General features: G+C 34.0%; 2 protein-coding genes across 3 annotated transcripts; both read left to right on the plus strand.

The window, feature by feature from the left end:
• Position 1: 1 nt before the first annotated feature.
• On the plus strand, positions 2–23,664 carry LOC100378240 (conserved oligomeric Golgi complex subunit 3-like). Of its 2 annotated transcripts, none has more exons than XM_085500229.1 (22): positions 2–200; positions 779–916; positions 1,262–1,323; positions 1,842–2,007; positions 3,632–3,706; positions 4,498–4,590; positions 4,936–5,064; positions 5,309–5,427; positions 6,390–6,516; positions 6,674–6,765; positions 7,712–7,851; positions 8,285–8,445; positions 8,890–8,986; positions 9,440–9,567; positions 11,129–11,218; positions 11,454–11,574; positions 12,113–12,195; positions 12,804–12,938; positions 14,435–14,513; positions 15,049–15,176; positions 15,436–15,534; positions 22,352–23,664. In XM_085500229.1, the coding sequence occupies exons 1-22, from the start codon at positions 60–62 to the stop codon at positions 22,379–22,381; spliced, it is 2,433 nt and encodes an 810-aa protein (XP_085356355.1). In that variant the 5' UTR covers positions 2–59; the 3' UTR covers positions 22,382–23,664. The 2 variants fall into 2 exon arrangements, with proteins under 2 accessions (XP_085356355.1, XP_006823409.3); XM_006823346.3 differs by having other exon boundaries at positions 9,440–9,558.
• Positions 17,804–19,051, plus strand: LOC144362816 (glucose-dependent insulinotropic receptor-like). Its single transcript, XM_078013868.2, has one exon. The coding sequence runs from the start codon at positions 17,804–17,806 to the stop codon at positions 18,875–18,877; it is 1,074 nt and encodes a 357-aa protein (XP_077869994.1). The 3' UTR covers positions 18,878–19,051.
• Positions 23,665–23,667: the final 3 nt, after the last annotated feature.

A 23,667-nucleotide genomic window follows, 5' to 3' on the forward strand; every position in this document is an offset into this window, starting at 1 on the left:
CAAACTACTTCCGGGTAGAACATCTTGCATTGTGGGAATTAAGGGTGGACGTAGCAAAGATGGCTAACGCGAAGGTGCTGTGGGAAAAAATAGGTGCTTGGGACCAGAAGACGGACCCGAGAGCGCCACTAGGCGACACACAGAAGGACAGTTTCATGGATATAACTTCCGTTGCATCAAATAGGCCGTTGCCGATTGAGGTTTGTGGTTTTTCAATTTTAATCTGGTTGGTTGTTGACGTGGAACTCCACTGTACTAAGTAACATGAATGATGTTGTTGAACGTGTTGTTTTCCTATGAACACCCAAAGCACGCGTCGACAAGGGAGCTTGCACTGTTAATGCAGACTTGGAGGAATACTAGTATACTTGGAGACGTGGATAAACAACTATATTTTGAATGTTATTTTCTTATCCAATATAGATCTTGTTTCGATTAATTTTATATTCATTTGGTTGGATCGTGATCCGGTCAGAGCTTGTACTTTTAATAAGTGGTAGGCACAGGTGTCGCTTTTATTTATTTATTTGTGACATTGCTGAACCTTGTCACACATTGTGTCCTGATACGTGACTGATGTATACTCGAATTATCAATGATCTAGACAAAAAACTATGAAAATGTATGACTGATACATGCAATAGAGCTAGGATATCATTTGTAATATAGTTCACGGTAAGTTTATGCCCTGTCAACTGAATGCCACTGGACTTTTGAAAGCCACACACAAATCAGTGAAATGCCAATATAATACTCATGCTCCATTCTGTATTCATAGCTGCCACTGGATGACATCAGTAGTTTCCCATCAACATGCTCCACTGGTTTCTCACTATCAGGAAGTGAAGAAGACATATTAACCGAAGGTTTTTCTGCACTTCAAATGAAAGAAGAAAAAATTGACAATGCCCAGCAGGTAGGTCACTCTCTTGGACTTCAAGAACTAACTTTATTTGTTTTTAAATATATTCCAGTAATGCTTATACAGTAGATTATAACTGAACTATAAATTATTTTTTTTATATCTTCTTTCAATAATTAATATTTGTGTTTGGATTGCATGCAATTAGACTAGTATTTTAAAAATATTGTGCTCTAAGGTTGTGAATGAAATAGATTCATTCACACTCAAGTATCTATAAATTTACTCCACAATTGAATGAGTGAAATATTTGGGCCAAAATTTTGTTGAAACTGAAACCGATCATCTTGACCAGTAACCAAGTCTAGTAAAACTGAGCACTTGTTTTTTTGTTTCCAGTTCTTTGCATGGTTTTCTAAAGTTGAAAATGAAATGGAAAATGCAGAGGAGATCTCCTACAGGTATGTAACTCATGAAATATTTGGTTACCGTCTTCTTCAATAGCCAATAAATTAAATAAATTGTACTAGATTGCCTTTACCAGACTTGAACATGACATCAAGACCTGAAAAATGATTCAAGTGAGAATCTGTTCAGCATAGTATTACATGTATAAGCACGCTTTCTTTTGCCTAATAAAGTTGACTATGATATTATAAATTCTGGTGGGGTGTATTAATTTTTTGTGGTTGATAGAAAAAAAAACTAAATAAAAAAATATAGAAGAAATCCAGGAAAAAATGATACACCAACATCACCAATGCATGGATAAAAAAAAGTCGCTCACAGTCTTTCTACAGTTTCCCGAACTGGAGTTTCTAATCTAATGGTCACAACTAGGCTGTGTCTCTCATACACTGTATGTAATCACAGTCAGTATTCAAACTTCAACAGTTGAACATCTGAAAACATTAAATATTGGGAAGTTAAGGTCACAACAGCAAGGTGCATGAGTATCTAATTTTTTTTATAATTGTAGGTCACACCTTGAGCAGTTTGAGGAATATAGTGATCAATGTGACCAAGTATTGGAAGAAGTGTCCAATGCGTTGAAACACCTAGAAGACCTGAGGAGGCAGTACATGTTTGTGGCAACGAAGACTAATGCACTTCACGAAGCATGCGAACAGTCAGTGGAAGAACAGGTTAGTAATGATTTATGCAGGCCACTCAGTATCATCCTGTGAGATAATTATTTTTGTATTTTACGTTTGAATTGCCAGATGCTACTTGTTAACAAATGGACATGTTACAAAATAAACACAATTGTAGCAGGTTGTACAGACTAGCTGTTTTCTGGGTTTGCTAAGCTTTGTTAATTTATTTATTTGAATTGACAGAAAGGATTTTAATTCTGGGCAACTTTATATTTTCATACTCTCAGATTGAGAAGTGGTGTAATGTTAATCTTTCTGATGTGTGACTCATTTTTATCTTGTCGATTATATCATCGTAGATGAATGTCAATATATGAGGGGGAAATGTTTGTTGTCATCATTGTTGTTATGTCATCGTTGATTCTGTTGTAAAACTTTTTTATGTGGTTAGAATAACACTATTTATTCAATCCTTTTCAAATTATATTAAGCAGTTTAGGATCTCGGCCAAGTTTGATTTTGGTTAGGTTCTATGTATATTTCTCAAAATACTGGTTAAATTTCACTTAAAATTGTCTTCTTCTCGTGGTTATAATAACTCAATCAATTTTTATCTGATTACCTTAAAGTATGGGACGCACCATGCACCACGCACCATGTTACACTTGAAATGGAACAGTGAAATGACAAAGGTCACTCTGTACACAAAAAAACAATGAGCACGTGGCTACAAAGTAGCCGTTTGGCTGCACTGCCTTTTCTTATTTTTCTAGGCAGTACCGTCAGACACAAAATAAATATTTCACACACACACATTATTTTGTACGATTGTTTCACTTTGTTTTTTTGTCAAGCACTTTCATCTATAATGAAAATGTGACACGAAGTCAATCGCCCGAACAATAAAAAACGTCAATTTATGCACCATAGGGCGGTTCACTTAAATGGCGTCATAGAATAAAATCATTTTCCAAAATAGCGGACGCATGGTCGATGCAACCCCCTGTGCACCAGCGACGAAAAGCCCTGTACTAAGCTTTCCATCATGGAAATTCGTAATCGATATGCTGACCGATGGATATTTATCGACTAAGTAATAATCATGCCCAAAATCTGTAGTGTCGTGGGGGAATGATTTTGTTCAGGTCAAATCTTGACCGAACCTGAACTGCTTGCTAACTGAAAGGCTGTGATGACGGAGATTGTCTGCTATTGCGGCTACACCAAGTACTGATAACATAAAAACTCAAACAAAATGTATATTTTTAATGTCTTCATGCAATATATATTCTGAGTTATACACTTTATTCTGGCCCGCGAATTAATAAGATACAATTTTAAACATGTTTTTGAACACCACAAATTAAAAGGATACATTTAAAAATTAGCGTTTGAAAATGAATTGGGTGTGCGAATTAGAGATCACGAATTAATCGAGTTATTACGATAACATCTACAACAATCACAAAACATTGCAATTAACATCTAATTGAACATGAACATGTTGCCTGGCACAACAAATATTTTTTTTTTTTTAAATGTAGCACAAGCAGTGGAGTTATGTCTGTCGTCCGGCTGACTGTGTTTGCTGAATTTAGATTTTTTTGCTCAATTTATGATTTGATCATGATAATTTGCCAAATAATTAATACATGGACCTTTACTTTTATAGACGAGACTAGTGAACACAGCTGAAAGTATCAGTAATAAACTATCCTACTTCAATGAGTTGCAGAGAATGTCACATGTAAGTTGTATGTTATGTCACAGGTTCTTCTCATTGTTTCATTTCTGTAGCATGTGAATATAATTTAAGAATGTAGTTTAGCTTTCATTACAATTTTAGGAATATCTATACATATAGAAGTTTTAATAATAATTAAAATAACCTATTTAAATTAATTTTATGTAATGTCTATTACATACAGTACATTTTTAAAGTTCACTCTGAGATTGAATTCTAGGGACTTTTTTGTGAAATATTCAATTTTGTGAATTGTGAGAAATATTTGATTCACCCTATTTACTGTGAATAAGGAGGGGGGCATCAAATTGAAACATGCACTTTCTTGGGTGAATTCACGCATGTCAGAAGTCTGTAAAAAAAAGTCATCCTGCCATGACACAATTATCATCATAGGAAACACATTCATGTTTGTAAATAGCGCCACCACAGGTGAAATAAGGCAACATTTGCATTCATCCCAATACAGATTCAAAAAAATCATTCATACCCAGACTAATTTCCTCCTGCCAAAGTTCTCTAAAATGTTCACTACATTTTAAACCAACAGACAGAATATTATATTTTATATCTGGATCAATTAATCTGAATTACAAAAAACAAGAAAAAGTTTTTGAAAAGGACTATTCGGCTGGCTGAACTTGGCTTGTTTGTAATACAAGTTTACACCTGTAGTAAAAGGAATACAAAATGTTGTGAATAAATCTATCAATTTGAGTTCCAACAAAACTAATGTTCAATTGATCTTGTGAATTAATAAATATAATCCTGAGTGTTTTGATTTTTATCACTAGAAATTAAGTTCTCCACAGCTGTCTGTTACAAGCGACTCATTTGTCCCGATGTTAGCCAGATTAGATGAATGCGTAGCATATATCAATTCTAATGTAAGTAAACAATGTTTTATTCTCATTGAAAAAATTGTTGTTATTCTGTCTATTATTGTAATCGAATGTTTATGTAAACATACGTCAATATGAACTTGAAATGAAACTTGAATAAATCCCTCCAAAAAAAAACATTTTTGAAACATAACAGAGTTTCTCCAAATTGGCATTAACGTCACTCAGGTACAAGCCTATATTCGAAATAGCAGGAATCGTATGTGTACATTGCAAAAGTGAAATTGTATTGAACATTCTTAACGTAACATACACAAGCTGGAATACCGTACATTGCTGCTTGCATTTGTAATCTTTCTTTTTGCTAATATACTTTTTGTTCGTTTTCAGCGTAATTATAACGAATCTGCGGTGTATCTTGCCCGATTCAAGCATTGTTTATCAAAAGCTCTTAACCTCGTGAGGATACACGTGATGAATATTTTACACAACGCAACACAACAAGTATTACCAAAAAGGGTAATTATAGCATATTTGCTTTCTGTTCCCATGGCAACTATGACACTGAACTGCATGTTGATCACTGTGCTCATGTTACATAATATGAATTTATATATAATACATTATACTGTATGTATATGCTGTATCTGTGAAAGTGACACAGGCTTTTGTAAACCTATGTAAGCAGTGATCACTGAATATACTAACTTTTCCACTAAGAAATATTTATATTTTTGTTTGTATTGCTTTCTTCTTGCTCTAGGATGCAATCAACCCATCAGATAATGCCTTTACTTTATTCTATGGTAAATTTCGAACTAATGCTCCGAGGGTGAAATCATTAATGGAACAAATTGAAGAAAGAATTAGTAAAAGTCCAGAGTAAGTATTAAAGCAGGGGAGTCCATCACCTGCACATGTGTCAGATAGCCGCAGTGTGTCATTGTTTACAAACAAGCGTCTACCCATGAGCCTCTGCTTTGTGTTTTTAGCGCGTGTTGTTAGCGTCGCTTGGGACTCAATCAACTGATTGATTAGCATTTTAATAACCATTTTCCCATCAAAATTTTATTTGGAATTAATTTCCAATTGCCTTCAGGTCTTGATAAAAAATTGTTAAAAATTGAAAAATTATCTGGATTTATTTTATCAATGATAACAAAAGTTGAATTTGGCAATTAAACGGTTAATTGAACAGACTGATTCCATCGCTGACTCAGCTCACTCAACACCTCCCATCCCAAATCATTTCAATCATTTGTTTTCCAATATTGATGGCGAGAACAGCATTTGGCGAGAATCAGCGTAACAACAGGAAATTTCCAACTTCTAAATGTAATGTCATTTTCAACATAGAGGGCATACTTTCATTTGAAATTAAAGCATGAATAAAAAAGGTTTATGCTGCTGTTATTTTTGATTAGCACCATCATCTGTTCTTTTTGCACCTTGTGTCAGATTAATTTTATTACCAATATGGTAACAGCTCTTTCTACTTTAAATATTTGTATTAACGCAGGTCTGTTTGGCTAACGGTAAATTAAATTGATTAAATGTAATATAGTCTAGTGGAGGATATCGTAAAATTGTAGATGTAATGTGATCATTGTCGTGTTGGCACCATCAGGATTTACAGTACTTGTACAATTGTATCAAATTTGGCTCAGTGCATGAATTAGAAGAAACTTAATTTTAGTTATAGATGATGTGACAATGATCTTAGTGCAAGAATACTTTCTTGTTGAATTAGCCTCATCTTGAATTATTAAAAATTACTGGATGGCTATTTGACTTAGCTGAAAAAAAAATATATCCTGTAAAACGATGTTTAATTTTTTCAATAGATACACAACGTTATTGAATGATTGTCATCAGTGTTTCTTCAATCAAAGAGAAATCCTTCTCGGCCCAAGTATTTCAACAGCTATTAGTGAATTAGTTGCTCAGAATCTCAGAGATCATTGTGCTCTGGTAAGTAACAGCCACTGTGATTGGTAGAAGCATTGTCCAATCAAATTACTTGTAGGTATGCATCACTGATCCCAACCACGGTTTGAAAATCTTGCCTGATTTTGCTTGCTTGCTTGCCACTGCTATAACACTGTAGATGTGACGTTTCACTGTTCAGGTTCGGCGTGGTTGTGCCTTCATGGTTCGAATATGTCAAGACGAGTATCAATTGTTCTTCCATTTCTTTTCAAAACCAACAGAAAAACTTGAGTAAGTAGCACTTTTTTCTTCCTTTGCATGTAAAAATTCTCATTATAATATTTGATGTTTTTGAATTTGCACTTTGAGGAGATTTGATGTGTTTTTGGACTTGATGTGTGAATATGCTGGTATTTACTTTGTAAAGTGAGCACTAAGCTAGAGGGTTATAATAACTACATACAGGAGAATACTGTAATTTATCAGCTGCTGTTATTACTATGCTGGGCTTGAACTTCAGAGTTCAGAAGGAACCCAATTTCAAGGTCAAAATTGATAAAAATTGACTTGGTCTTATAGGAATGGTATAGGGACTATCAAAGACACCAAGCCAATTACCATAAAGTTTCCATGAAGTTCAAGTTCTTGTTATGATCTTCCTTTACCTTTGCAAATTTCCAATTAATACACAGTATGCATTTGTTTAAACAAATATGTTAAATACTGGTATTGATTGTGATCTATCTAGAATTGCAACGTTTGATTTTTTGACTGATAATACTTTACCAAAAAGTGCATATTCTCCAGCGTTCCAAAATGAAATGAAACCTGTTTCAACATGAATATATACTGTAGAATACTTTATTTTCGCTTGGAATTTATTTTCGCTATTTTTGCTGAAGGGATGATTCAGTGAAAATAAAATCCAGCGAATATACCTTTTTTTCCCTACATTTCACATTAAACTCATCAAAAATCAGTGAAAATAAATTCCATGCAAAACGCCCAAAAAGCCCTTTCAGCGAAAATTAATTCCAGCGAAAATAAAGTATTCCACAGTATGCAGCTGTGTACTACAACAATTTAAACAGATTAGTATTCATTGATGTAATTGATGGGATGCTCTCTGTCTATTTCATTAGCTTTTCTCCTCTGCTTTACATTCATTTACTGTGTTTTAGCCACTGGGCATTACTCAATCATATTCTAATCATTTTATGTCTACATCCATTCCTAGCGTGCTCCTTGAGAAACTGTGCAATAATTTATATGATGTTTTAAGACCTTTAATAATCCATGTTAATCACTTGGAGACGTTGGCAGAGCTTTGTAGTATTTTAAAAAATGAGATGATAGAAGATCATGTACAAAACAGTCGTAAGTACAATCTCATTTTTGTCATTGTCATATTATACGCTATGTCGGTCCATTGAAACAAAATCACTATTCTGAAATGAAACATTACTTTTCTATGGTCATTCTCATTACCACGTATAGCTTACAGCCATGCTTGATTTTTGGATGTATTTGTATTTTGTGATTTTACAAATGTACACTGGAATTAACAAACCCATGCTATAACACGATTGGATCAAGTTCGGCTTGTATCGCTTTCTGTGAAGTGTTCAAGAATGAAAATATGTACCGGTAACTGTAACTGCTGTTTGTTGACTCCAGGGTACAATAAGAATCAAGATGCATCTAAATATTGAGACATTTGCAATGACCAGATGAGAGAGACACCCTTTGACCGGACTCTGAACACATAGCATGTTAATTATATCATGTGGTTTACAAATTTGAATTGCAGCTCATGAACTTGTAGCGTTTGAGAATATTGCCAAGCAGATGTTAGAAGATGTACAAGAAAGGCTAGTTTACAGGACACATATATACATCCAAACAGATATACTCAATTACAAACCAGCACCTGGTGATCTAGCATATCCTGAAAAGCTTGAAATGATGGAAGTAAGTGTAAAATACTCATCACATGTCCACGGTTCATGTAACGGTTAGCATTAAATATCTCTACTGATATGGTATGGTAAATGCGTCATTAACGTCGTTATTTTATGTTTGTTCAAGCAGAACTCAGATAAAAATAAATCATGCAAATGTACCAGTTTTATTGCAGTAATATGCGAATTTCAGATTATCTTATGAGCTGTGATATCCATTGTTTTATCTGCGGTAATATTCCATGGTATTCAATTCACACCGTGTGATATCTCTTGACTCTTTGGCATTTTTTGAACCTGGTGTTATTTTTTAAAAAACAACAACAACAACAGCACACAGAGTTGGTTAGAAATACTAGTCAAAGAGAAAATTAACAAATTGTTGTTTGTAAGGAATCGGTTGGCCCAACTAATAATAATAATAATAATAATTCAATTTCTTTACTGATAACAGAGTATAGCAGAGAGTCTCAAGAAGGAGTCAAGTTCAGTGGAACAGAATACTGATACAACAGAGGTGAAAGAAAATGGTGACATAAGACCTGTTGTTGGTGAGTTGCATGATATAGAATATATACTCTGATATCACTTAGGTTTGGTCCACTGTGATCAAATCACAAAATATTTTGATTCACATCTTTGTTGTTTTTGATTCAAAATTTTGCTGCCTGTACCTTATTTGAAAAATGGTATTTTCTATTGCAGAAATGATTTTCATTGTGTCTGATTTTTATAAAGTTTACCGCGTGGAGGCATGACAATTTCATGTGCAGTCTCTGTTGTGTGTGGTGGCATGTGCCTAGTGTTGTGTAGTGATTCTTTTACAAAGAAAGAGAATAAATTTGGCATTGCTTATATATATATACATGTAGTAATAATATTAACATTAACTTTCAGAAGAAGTTGAATTGTCATGAACAATAAAGACATTAGAAACATCAGTGATGTGATCGTAGAAAAACAAAATAATGTAAACAACAACATATGTCTGTTTCTTTTTACAGGTTTCCAGAATGTCCCACTTGTCAATTCCTCATTATCGCCAGCTGACCTACATGGCATGTGGTACCCAACGGTCCGAAGAACTCTTGTGTGTCTCTCCAAGCTGTATAGGTGTATTGATGTGAGTATGGTGTGTACAGTTTTGCTTCTCCTCCCTGACATGCTACCTCCCAACTTCTGTTCCCCCCCCCCCATGACAGATATGCTGTGTTTCTATGGTTGTATTCAACATTTTTGTTATGTCATTTACTTCAATGCTTGCAAATGGGGAATAAATTTTGTATATTAAACATTCATGCTGAGATAAGGTATAATTTGCATCAATTTCAATCCAGGGGTGAAGATTTGCTGCAAATAATTGAGATATAACCATTTACTAATTCACATAACAATGTGCAATTTGCATAATTCAAGTTCATACTGTAAAATACTTTATTTTCACTTGGAATTAATTTTCGCTATTTTCGCTGAAGGAATGATTCACTGAAAATAAAATCCAGTGAATATACTTTTTTTCCTATATTTTATATTCAACTTGTCAAAAATCAGTGAAAATACATTTCATACAAAAAAACAAAAAGTCTTTTCAACGAAAATTAATTCTCGCTAAAATAAAGTATTTTACAGTATGCTGGCTGTTGTTGCTTACTTACATACCGCAGTTAATGCGTTAATCCATCAAGTACTGTAAAATTCTAGCTATAATAAAGTATTTTACAGTATGCTGGCTGTTGTTGCTTACTTACATACCGCAGTTAATGCGTTAATCCATCAAGTACTGTAAAATGTATTTTTTTCACTGCGTTTAAATTGTACTCATTTAGCATTTCAGGCATATTCAGTGGGTTTTAAATACACGGTTTTACCATTTAGATAATGTGTTCCATGCTCAATTTTACATATTCACTGGGTTTTAATTTAGCGCATTTTCCAGTCAGCGAAATTAAAACCCAGTGAATAATTAACCCGTTTACAGTACTGCTTTATGCATTGCTTATTAAAGTACGATGACTCGTGAATCAAAAAGCTGTATTATCATTTTTTCTCTTCAACATGCATAGTAAAATGAGCTTTGAATGGAAATCAGCAGTTAATTAAGACACAAATTATGCGCGTCAGATGATTTTATGAATTTAGAACAAAAAGGACAAGACAACTTGAGAAGTGGGTGTTCATCAAACATGTCCCCCTGACTTGCTCATTAGAGAGACATCAGTTGAAAATTCTATCACAGCCGAGTCTACATAAATGCTCGGTAATGTTTGCTAACAATTTCTGACCCAGAAATCTTGCGAATACTGTAGTTGTTGTATTTGGTATATACTGCACATACTATTTCATACGTCAAATGCTATAAACAAAATACATCAGATAATACAGCTGTACATTTCTGGTGTTATTTTTAATAATGTGTAATTTCACCACCACCATCATGAGTGTTATGCTGTAAAAAATTGTCTAAAAACCAAATAGATTGGAAAAGTGTTTTTGGTTTACCATGGTGTTCAGTTTTGTATAAGGGAAAAAAGGACGGTCGGTGTTCACTTTACACTGGTGTTACTAATAATAAACATTAACATTCTTGGTGGCATATTTGAAAGTTACTAATATTAGCATTAGTGGGTGTTATGTAATTATTTCGATAATAGGGTTAGGGTTCGTATTCTTTTATACTGCATTTTATTTTTCAGAAAGCCATATTTCAAGGTCTATCACAAGAAACATTGTATTTGTGTATATTATCTTTATGTGCAGCAAGTCAAGCCATTACAAAAAGAAAGGTATGGTTTATTTCATAAGCTAGCAATTTAGTTGAGGCTGAGGTTCTATCTACTGCCCTCTATCCACGGTCTTCACTAATTCTTCCTCCTAAGCAATTGCTTAAAGCTCATTACACAAGTCTTTGCCACCCTTACCCCCTCAACAGTTTCTGTTGATGGTACCTCGATTTCTGATGAAGCATTCATTGACACCAAGGAAACAGGTTAGAATGTATTTATGTTTTTTTCTTCCCAGGGTCCTGTTGATGGTACTTTATTCCTGGTCAAGCATTTGCTGATACTAAGAGAACAGATTGCTCCTTTTCATGTAGAGTTCGCAATCCGAGAAACTTCGTTGGATTTTTCTAAAATGAGAGGTGTGTATCGAACCATATCTTTCTATGATTATACTGATTACACTGTTGTCTGTGACTCTTTCCCCTCTCCGAAAATCAGTGCATAAGCAATATTCAGTGAGGTTATCACCTAATAACACTTGTTTGTAGAGCCGCTTGATGCACGACTATGTTGCCTTGAGTATCAATCACCTCCACAAACAAATTATATCATGTGATCACATATTTAACACATGTCCAACTGAAAGTGTCAAAAAGACATAGATCATAATTTTACGGGACTAGGTATATGACTTGTGTGCTAATTAAATGTGATGTCTAATCACATGTGTAGTGATGGTTGCAGATGGATTATGATAATCAGAAATATTACATACAGTATATTTGAATATGCACTGCTCAACTACTTTGGTGATTTAAATGATTCTAATACTCGTACATCCATCACTGGTTTATTTTGGGCGAAGTTCAGTATTTGACTGTATTATTGTTAAAATATATAATGTCCTCTGAGTGGAAATAAAGCTTTGTTTCCTAACTAAACACATTTTTCTCTTAGTTGCTGCCAGACATCTCATACAGAAGACGAATAAATTATTTCTTTTGAATAGTAATAATGCATTATTAGAGTTCCTTATTGAGGTAAGATATCTTCCTTTCTTTATATTGGTAATCTGGTCAATATTAAATGGCCAGCTACCATACCAATAAAATGTTCACTGTAACTCCCCCGTCTTATTCATAAGGACACCAATGAAAATGTTCACTATGACTCTGTCACCCCACCCCCGATTGTGAAGACATCAAGCCAGAGTGAAATGTTCACTGTGGGACCACCTACCCCCTCCCCATTGAAAAGAAAAACATTTTTTTTTTCATTGTATTCAAAGTGCATCTGAAATTGTGTGCTTCTTTGAACCTTTACAAAGCACAAAACAAAACTTGCCACTATTTTCTGTGTATGTGATTGTCTTTTGGTTAGTCTGCCCAAAGTTCTACAACTACCCGGTACATGTATAAGTTGTTTCAGTGTAACTCTGACAACTGGCTTCCAACTCGAAGAGAACAAACATTTTCTAGAGATCTCGTTTGAAAGTCTGGAAAAAAAAAAGAAGAGAAATTAACAATTCATGCATCTTTTGTTGTTCAAAAATGAAAGTGCCTGTCTAATATTGTGGCTGTGTGAAGTAGAAGATGGAGTTTAACATATTTTCTCATCTGCAGTTGATATTTTTTTCTTTCTTTCATAGGGTACGCCACAAGTGACCGAAAATTACAAGGACTCAAAGCGAGATGTAGACAACCAACTGAAAAAAACATGTGAAGATTTTATTGTACATGTTACAGATTCCTTTATTTACGATCTCAATGCTTTCTTACAGAAAGTAAGTTTAATGGTCTGTTAAGTTACATTTTGAATACATGTGTACCGCCCTCTAGTGGCCAGTTAAGATTATTGCTGTTTTTATTTTTACCCTCTCTGCAGCATTGGAACTCAATTTATGAAATCCTTTGTTACCTTGCCCGTATCACCAAAGATGAAAGGGAAATAATTGTTAATGTGTGCACAAAAACTCTTCTAAATTATATACTAAACTTCATCAAACTTGGTCACATAATAAAATCTTCCCTTAGTATGAATAACAGATGTCCAGTGTGTAAATATCTGATAAACATTTTGACTGTTTCTTGTTGACTGATTACTGGTAATATATATTTAAAAGTCGCTGATCTCAGTGGAAATATGCATTGTTGTATGTGTTCAATGAAGTGAATCATTTATCTTGTAATAATATCATTGGTAATGTATCTCCCAAATCCCATGGGAATACTAGACTGGGTTTCAATGCTAACTCGTGGAGAGATTTTCGCAAATGTCTGATACACATTTGCAAACCTACTACCAATAAAATCTTTTCAGAAAACAAGATGTCGGATAATTGATATAAACACTCCTATGAATAATCCTGTGGGTGCCAAACTGTTGATTAAGATCTGAAGCCAATAGAAATTTATGTCTGTTTAGTCCAAAGTTATCAAAACAAAAACAATCCAAAAATACATAAAAAACAAAATGTTACATCCGCATTTAATTGTACTCAAAAATATGTATTCTGTATTTGACAAACAGTTCATCTGACGAAACATTTTTTTGTTGAAGTATATAAATTTTGAAAATCAAAATTCACAGAAATTTGTTCAGCTATTAGAACAGAATTATAGAGTTTTTATAATACAAATTTAAAAACACACTTCAGAAACAAAGATTGCAGTGTTTGAAGATGTAGATTCTCAAGAGGCAACAGTACTGTTGACTTTTCTCTCTACTGGACACCAACTATTTGAGTTGATTTACTTTCAAAGCAGAGCATGCAACATGATAGTTGTTCCTGAAGGGCATTTTTTTTTTACTTTTCAAATAATACAGTAGTCACACAATGAATATAATAAGGCAGTTCTTATTTGTCTCACTAAATCATTAATTTTTGTACAAAATATTTGGGCAAAAACTAGCTAAGATTTTCTGTTATCTTGCATGTTTTACAATTTCATTCACGTCTAACTGCAGCACTTTTTTTCTGAGATGAGGCATTTGTTTTTATACTAAAATATCTGAATTACTTTGAATAAAGTACCAATGGTACCAATGTTTTTGTCAGATATTTACATCAATCAAGGACATTCGGTAGACTTTTGCCACTGCAGTTTCAACCCCAAAACTTGTTTGTATTCAAAATTAATTATGACAATACATATTTATATTGAAACAAACTATGATAAAGAGAATAATATTATATTAACAAAGGGCAAGGTCACCAGTGTTCAACTTTGTTTTAAAATATTTTTACTGATGCATGTAACATGTTTTTCTCATTTTCAGGCAAATGTTGTTACTGATCTAGCAAAACAAGGAGATGCTGCAAAAGTTTCCTTGAAATCCCAACCATTCGCTACTCCAAGTAAGTGAATCAGTTTGCAGAATCTTTCTCCAAAAATTTGTTATGCATTAAATTGAAATTCTGCGATACATCTGTCACTGTAACGCCATGTGTTACAGCGTGCCGTAATCTTTCGGTATTGCACTGGATATTTACATCCTACCATATTAGTAAACACAAATTCCAATAAGGAACAATTACGCACATAAGCCTCCTCTAATAATGAAAAACAAACATGACTGCCCCCAGGGTTTGACCAGACCCCACACAAAGAAGTTTGTTAAATCTGCTCTAAACGTTTTGGATTTTGACATACCCATGATGTATTCCTGGAAGGAAAAGATGTATAATAAGGTTATTACAAGGATACTGCACAGTACGTGTTTGTATCGACCTCTTCTGCGCGTCGTTCGATACTCCTGCTGTACTGTCTTTGTGCATACTTTGCAGTATCCTCGGAATAGCCTCATATTATCATACATCATGCATCCTTTAGTGGGTTTGCTTTGATGAATATGATTATTGATTTGAAAATTGTGTCCATATTTTTCTCCAGACAAAGTTAATAACATTGTAACGACATCTTTCAAACAAGTTAAAACCAAACTGCCATCGATATTCAAGAGTATGTCTCTATACCTTGCCAATAAGGACACAGAGTATATCTTATTCAAACCAATCAAGGTAAAGTTTATTCTATTAGGGGTGGATTTTACAGGGTTACAACCCTGATGCGACTGTTAGTGTCTATAGTGTTTCACTGTTTGCATGATTTTTCTTCATCTGTCATCATTGTCTGTGTTATACATCTGAGGAAGCTCCGGGTTTTTGTATATTACATTTTCTGTTACAGGGTATGATTCATTCATTCATGTTGACTGTGAAATGATCTCATTAAACATGTATGATATTGACTTATAATTGTCTTGTTTTTACCTTTTAGAACAATGTACAGCAAGCATTTGAAGAACTGGAAACGATATCGCTAGAAAACTACTCTGAAGAAGATCAACAAATTATAGGGTGTCCCACCGCCGAACAGGTCAGTATGATTTTTAAGAATATTTAAACTGAGACAAGAATCGCCAATGGCTTTGGTATCAGTCTGTATTCTTATCCTATATAATCTTCAGCAAGTTTAAAATTAATAATGTTGTTTGCGTAATATATACTTGCTGTATATGCGATGCATTGTAGCATATGCTAGTTCATGCATGGAAGTCATCTCACTCAAATAATCACAGTAAAGCCAAATAAAGTGAAACAGTGTGATTGCCTGGAGTTAGTAAATGGGTTTGATGTGATATCACAACAAAAACACTCGTTTTGGGATGAAATGTTATTTGAATTTGACATTTCCACATTTTTTTGTGTGTGTCATGGTTTACAGTTTGTGACACAGCTGTACTCCAATAAATTGGGTTTTAGTATTATACTTATGCATAAATATTTCAGTTTTAAAAATGTTAAATTTAAGTTACCGGGGTACCTCAATGCATTGTTGCGAGTAATTATTAATCTCTTTCCTATTTTAAATGTGAAGAATGCGCACAATTTTAGAAAATATTGATACAAATCTGTTAATGATAAAACTATAGCAGATAATCAAATGGTTTTAGTAACAGGATAGGTTTGGATTCTTGCTTGCATTGTTCTGCTTTTATCAGTGTTGTCATGGTTTCTGTGGCTGCTCAACATTATGAGGAAAAAAAAAATTTATAATTTGTCTATAATACCTAATAATGATTTATTGCTGTTTTTTGGTGACAAAAGATAAATTATTCACCATTCATTACATGGCATGTTTTTATGCTTTCATTACACAAACTCATTATGCTGCTGGTCTGAGACTTTAATTATATATATACATACTCGTCTGCCTAAGCACCCAGGGTTCTTGGCTCATAAAATCATTGGGGGAGGGGTGCCAGGCACCCAACTTGAAAAATTGGCCTTGAACACATTTTTGTTCACCATGTACCAGATTAGGGGTTATAGTACACTTTTACAATGACAAATCAGAAATGATCAAAAACAATATGCATATTTGATTACATAGTATTTACATACCATCAGAATTTATGATGTAAACTTATTAGGGTCCATGGGAAAATGGACAAAGTCATATGAAAATGATATCGACCAGATTGCCCATTAGAGAGAGACAGGTGCTGAAAAGTCCAGTGCTAAGCACTCATTGCTAACTATAAACAAGTTATAAGGCTTTCTACCGAATTTTAATGACAATATACTGCTAGTACTTTAAGGCTACCGGTAATTGAGATGTCATAACTCATTACTCAATTTTTAGTTGAACAGATATCAAATCTATTCTTGGTTCAATAATATTAAAGTACATCTAAGAACATAAAAATTAAATCTTTTTGTGTATCTAGTCATTTTGACAACAACGTCTGGTGATGTATCTATGATATTTGTTTTTCTGTGCCTAGCAATTAAGCCAGCAACAAAGACATATATCCTGTCTTTGGCAATGCAGAACTATTAATTTGTTAACTTATGACCATATAATAACATTTTAGTCACACAAGTCCAGTTTAGATTGCAAGCACCTTAAAAATGAAATTATTTTCAAAATTTCCCATTTCCTGTGATTGTTTAATTTTTTCATTTCCATGGTAACATCATCATCACCCTGGTATCTGTCTCATCAGAGATTGGATCAACCTAATACTTCTTTACATAGTTACAGTAACTAAGAGTTGATCAAGTTTATTCTCTAAACAGCTGATAAATACAGTATTGAATGAATAGCTCATCAATAGTCTCATATCAGTTAAACACAACCATCATATAGATAGCATGACCAATATACGCTTGTAGTAAAATATCTGCTTCAGATTTTTTGAGTTGCTACTTTGAGCTGATGACTCGCTGCTTCCATCCAACACTGTGCAACGATCACTGAATTTGTGATCAGATTGCTCTAGACAATTGAATACAGAAAAGTCAGCCAATATCCTGGGTTGTCACTTTACTGGCTTCATAAATTATTGAACATGCTGCGTGACCTGGGGATTTATTCTGCTCTAAGTTAAGGGGTTATAATTCATCTCAGGCTAAGGAGGCTGCACATGTGCAGAAAGACGAAGTTATGCATACAGCCTCATCATCACATGATGTCTTGAATATCCTAAGTTGTGTTTCTTTTCGGTGAATTGCATCAGCTGTTTCTAAGTAGTTGCAGTCGAAACATCATCTCCTTTGTTTAAGACAGCACAGTTGGAAGAACTCACCACTGTAGTTTACAACTCTTTACTCCACTATGATGTGAGATTTAATTCAAGATGATGGGAAATTATTTTGATCAGCCAGTGCCAGGGCAAAATGGTAGTAACTCAACGAATGTTTGTCAAGATGACAGTTCAGCAACTCAGTTGACGGTACATCACAGCATAACACTGGTTATATTGATTGTTGAAGTTGTCCTCATCTTCATTGGAAATGTTCTAGTTCTTGTGTCGGTGTGCATTAATAAAGTATACCTTAAGTCTACGTATATATTCATGGTCAGCTTATGCGTTGCTGATCTTTTTCTCGGACTGGTCATTGTTACATCACTGATTCGTTCGATGGTGGACCCAGATTCTTTCTTGTGGTGCATCGTGTCAATATCGCTGATCATTATGTCGTGCTCCGCAAGTATTTATAGCATTCTTCTCATTGCATACGATCGCTATATTGCCATCACAAAGCCATTGAACTATGTCAAGAACATGACCCAGACCAAAGAGATTTTGCTTATCATTGCAATCTGGTCTTGGTCCTTTTTTCTTGGGTTTATTCCGACCCTTGGAAGCCAAAATGTTGATTACACTTGTGGTTGCTCAGCTCCTAGCATTCTTCGTCCATCCTTCCCATTCGTTCTCATTATTGTCGGCTTTCTTCCACCGCTAATAATCTTAGTGTATTTCTACTCGCGTATATATTCTGTCTCTTTCAAACACTCGCGTCAAATTGCGGACCTTGAGCGTTCAATTCAAGACATTAATCACATGAAATTTGCCAGGGAATTGAAAGCAGCCAAGACGTTAGCAATTGTGTTTGGATGCTTTTTGCTCACATGGTTACCATTCTTCATAGTGTTGTCAGTGGAGGTAATCTGCAAAGAACATTGTGACTTAGCCATCATCCTCAACTATTTACTGCTACTTGGCTTTAGTAACTCGGCACTCAACCCGTGGGTATATGTCTACTGGAACCAAGAAACACGAAAAAAACTTTGCTTCAAGTGTCGGCGAAATCTGGTGCGGATGAGGAATAGGGCGAGTGTAGCATCTGAATGTAGCATTACGTCAATGTCACACCGCAGAAGTGCAGTTTCAACTCAGCCATCATATCTAGATGACAATCTCTATTCATAATAAAACTGAAACAATGTAAGAGAAAAAAACTTAAATAACTGCCATGGTTTTTTTCTTATTTCAGAATACCATCTTTCTAATTTTTCAGAAACTGCAACTTGCTCTGTAGAAGCCATCTCATGTTTGGCTGTAACGTGATAGGTGTTATTTAATAAATAACATTTTTCTTTTCTATTATCTTTTATTTTTTACAACTGTGCTTTTGAGTGATTGACCATTGGCTTCTGCCATGAGATTTTTTGCATTTTGGAGTCATCAATCATAGCTAAGATAGTGTTATGAATACATGTAATCAATCTATTTTGATCGATGCAAGCATCTGAAAGGTACATGTTAAATTCTCATCGAAATGTACACATCTTCAACTCTTCCCACTAGTTAAACGCCATGGTAATTTAACATTGGCAAGATAGTTGTATTTTCTGGATTTACACAGCACTCCATGTTCACCCGTTTAAACACTTGTCAGTTGAGTAGGCAAATAATCATCTTGTTATTAGTTCTTGATCCAACGTCATCCACAAATTGGAACTTTCTAAGTTGACATTTCCCGGACACGCAAAAACAATGCGTAATCGTGGTTAATTATGGTAACCAACATAAAATGTTTCATACTTTGAAAGTAAACAATTAAATGGAAATGTTTTCAATAACATTATTTCTAGTGTTTTGTTTTACTTTAGAATAATATCATAACTTCATTGACTTGCAAGATCATGCATTAGTTGACTTAACTTATATATCAAAGTACACGGCCTGTATGCAGGTGTGAAAACAACTCAATATACATCTAGTAGGATTGCATTACTACAAACAAATAATTCAAACCAATTATTTGTTTGAACCATTCACTTCTATCTTTCAAAAACTGCTATCAAGAGCTATTTATCAATTGTGTCTATTGAATCCAAAAATGAAGTTTTGGAAAAATACATACAAGTTTTGGCCAGAAAATGATAGCGTTCAGAGTGTGTTGTTAATATCTACAATGAAATGAATTATGATTATTGACTGAATTATGGAAGTCATTTTGCATTCTCATAACGCAAACCCAAAGACTTACTGTATAATCTGTATTAGAAACTGTGGCTTCTATTAAATGGTACAATGCACAGTCAGCTGGCGCACACGTGATAATAAAATAAATACGATATTTACTATATGGGGGCACCATCTTGAATGCAGCATAAAACTAAATAAGAGACAAGTTGTGAAACGCGTTTTTTAGATTCCTACAAATCAAGACAAATATGCCAATCTTTCACAAAAATACGGGTTATATTAAGCCAGCCGATAACAAAATTTGGCCGAATTTGGCATTTTTGTGTGGAAAAATCCCTTAAATACGAAATTACACGAAGAACATAGAACACTAAGCCGGGGTATTTGAAACCGAAATTGTCATCTAACTGTAAGGCCGTCGCTGATTGGCTGCTGAGCTGGAATGACAATTTTTGATTTTAAATACCCTAGGAAAGTGTTCTAGGTTCTTGGTGTAATTAGGTGTTCGTATGCAAGGGATTTTTCCACACAAAAACGCTGAATTCAGCTGAATTTTGTTATCGGTTGGCCTAATATAACCCCAACGGATCGTATTTTTGTGAAAGATTGGTATTTTTGTCCACATTTGTAGGAATCTGAAAAACCCGTTTTACAACTTGTCTCTAATTTAGTTTTATGCTGCATTCAAGATGGCGACCCCCATATAGTAAATATCGTATTCATTTTAATATCACGTGTGCGCCAGCTGACTGATACAATGCAACAGAAGGGATGCAGCTTCTATTGGAGAAATTACACATATGAGTAATGATGAATTTTTGGGTCTCAATTATTAAAAAAAAAACAGATGCGACTTTTATTAAGGATGCAGCTTCTAATACAGATTTTACGGTACTTGTTACTTTGTGTGTGAATAAGCACATCTGTTTTTTAGAATGTGTTTGACAATTACCTGCATATTAATCCTTTAAATATGAATGTTTTATTTGTTGACTTTAGTATTTTGACTACGTGACTAGTTAGCAAGTTTATTGCTTTATTTCCTTCTATGCCCTGGTACTCCTTACAGACATATTGCTACACAACTGTGTTTTATGCGCAACATTATCAAAAGTTTACATTTCAGTTTTTCAATTTTCTTCAGAGAATATAGAGAAGAATATTTTTACATGCTTTCTATTACACCGATAGCTCAATACATCTGTAATTTTTCAATCCCGATCGTTTTTATCTCATCATCTCCACCATATTACACCAAAACCTAAAAATAGTCCCTGCAAAATGACCTTCAAGACTCCACCTTGGACTTCTCAATAAACCAGCTGACACAGTCATGATAGATAAGCGTGGTCATCATTCTCAGCTGTTGCCACGAGTCTGTCGCAATGATCATTGCACTTCACCCGGTTACCTATATTGTAACAGTATTTAATATCTATTTATTTTCAAGTATATTGCTTCAAGTAATTGCTAATCTTGATAAACAATTAAAACCACTGTTTGTTATCTTTTATACGTTGGTATACATAGATGTGCCAAGATATTTAATATAATTTTTTAATTGTTTACTTCACTAACCGCATTGTGTCCTCATTGATGAACTACTGTGGGTTTGATGTTTTTAAATTCAGTCCATAATTTATTTTTACTGAAATGTTACTTGAAAACTATGGGGAAATGAATTATTTCATTTTCACTTTTTGCACTTGTGATTAGGATAAAATACTCTAAATCGTTTAATATTTGCCACCGTCATTGAATCGAAATCTTTACATACCGGATAGTTACTCACTGTTTCATAAATGAAAATACCTAGAATTTTTATATTTTGCAATTTGTTGTACCTAAATTGACTTTGAAAGCTGTGGAAAAATGAAAATAAAATGGGGGTTGTATTCAGTGAATGGTGGCCATTTTGTCATCAGAATGCTTTTACTGTAGTCCTTATGGTAGAGATATTATGCCGTGGATGATCATAAAAAATAAATATTTATTAGGCCCCACGCTCATTGTCATACTTGATTGTGCTTTTTGTCAAAAATACAATAAAATATTTGACATTTCTGGTTTTTGTAAATCTTCATACATTAGCAAAATATTTTTTTAGAGCCATAAAAACGCCAATCTTAGGTTATATATTACATGACATCATGAAATACTATTCATATCGGCTGTCAGCAGGCATTGTTAATACATCTAAGACTATCATGGAATCCCTGTATTTGTACATCATATTAATTTCTGGAACCTGCTTCATTGTCCAGTCCAATAACAATAATTAATTTATATTTTATGTTGTGTGTACCACATCTGGAATTCTGTTTTGCTGTCTAATTGTGAAAAGCATGAATTACCGAATTACCGATGCCTTCAGTAAAACATGCCCAAACCAACATAAGCAATATGTCTGCCACATGATGTAGCGTTCTAACTGGATTTCCAAATTTGATTATTGTTCTGTTTTCTTTACAGGTTAACTTATTGTTATCAGCAAGCAAATAAAGACAATAGAACAACACATAGCTTAGTTTGAGGGCTCTGATCATGAGTACAGTAACTAACTAACCAACCAACAAACCATGATGCATGATGGGTGCATGTTCTTCAAATATACTATTTACTCCAACTGTGAAATGTTCTCATCACATTTTACTTATTTATTTTCTTGTACTTGTTAATAGGGTGTGGTACACTACTGTAAAGATTCTTTCATTTTTTTTTTGGTCGCAAAAGCAACAAAAAAAAACCCACACATAGATCACCAACATTGTAATTTAGTCTGTAAATTACAGAAATTGTCTGGCATAGTGGTCTCTACAGAGCCTACTGGTAATAACATCAACACAAATACAGTGTTTTGTTCTCTTTGCCAAATTGTAAGCACCAGTAAACCTGAAGTTCAATAAAATCAGCTCTGCTTTCGGCGAAACATTGACTGCAAAGATGAAGACAGCTCTATAATGCAGTTCCCATCTTGCCATATTCTTCATCATAGATGCATGGATTTTAATAGTCAAGACATTAGTAGTTAAACATGGTCACATTCCAAATATGTAAAATGGCTTCATATATTACCAGTTTCATTTCATGCCAAAACTTCACAATTTACTTTTCCAAAGCACTATGAGTTAAAGTACAAAATATGTTTTCAAAAACCTGTTGTAGACATCACCTTGGAGAGTTGGCAAGTCAGACATGCAACTGTATTCATATTCAGTTTGGCAAATAAAGTATTATTAATTTTGATCACCAGAGGGGGCTGTTTAAAAGCCTTGCATATTCTGATACTCAGTTAGGATACTGGTGACTGAAGTAATCAAACCTGTTGATATTTAATGTATGTTTCTTGGAACATTATCATCTTTGGGGTGGGGTGGGGGGTTGGGGCAACAAAGAGAAATACTTGGTACCATGTTTGACACCTTTGTTAATCATTTTGAAATTTGCAAAAATTTACATATATCGACCAACATCAGTGGGTATCTGTACAGCTATTCAAAAAAATTGTGTTTTATTGTCTTTTCGCCAACGAAACTCATCGTTTTATGCAGCTGTTGAAATCGTACCAGTTTACCAGCACTGAGCAATAGAATCTAAAACTGGTGAGAAGATTTGAAGTACAAGCGCTTTCACTTTGTGTTTTAAAAGTCATTATTTGGTGTAGATAGGTGGATCAAAGCATGTATATATATATAAACATTTTTCAGGGAAATGCAATTATGTAATATATTGAATAAATTTGAGGGGAATTGAATTAGTAATAAAACAAACATTCTACATGGAAAGAG

The sequence above is a fragment of the Saccoglossus kowalevskii genome, chromosome 1 (assembly GCF_978046115.1).
Source record: "Saccoglossus kowalevskii chromosome 1, keSacKowa6.1, whole genome shotgun sequence".
NCBI classification, from domain to species: domain Eukaryota; kingdom Metazoa; phylum Hemichordata; class Enteropneusta; family Harrimaniidae; genus Saccoglossus; species Saccoglossus kowalevskii.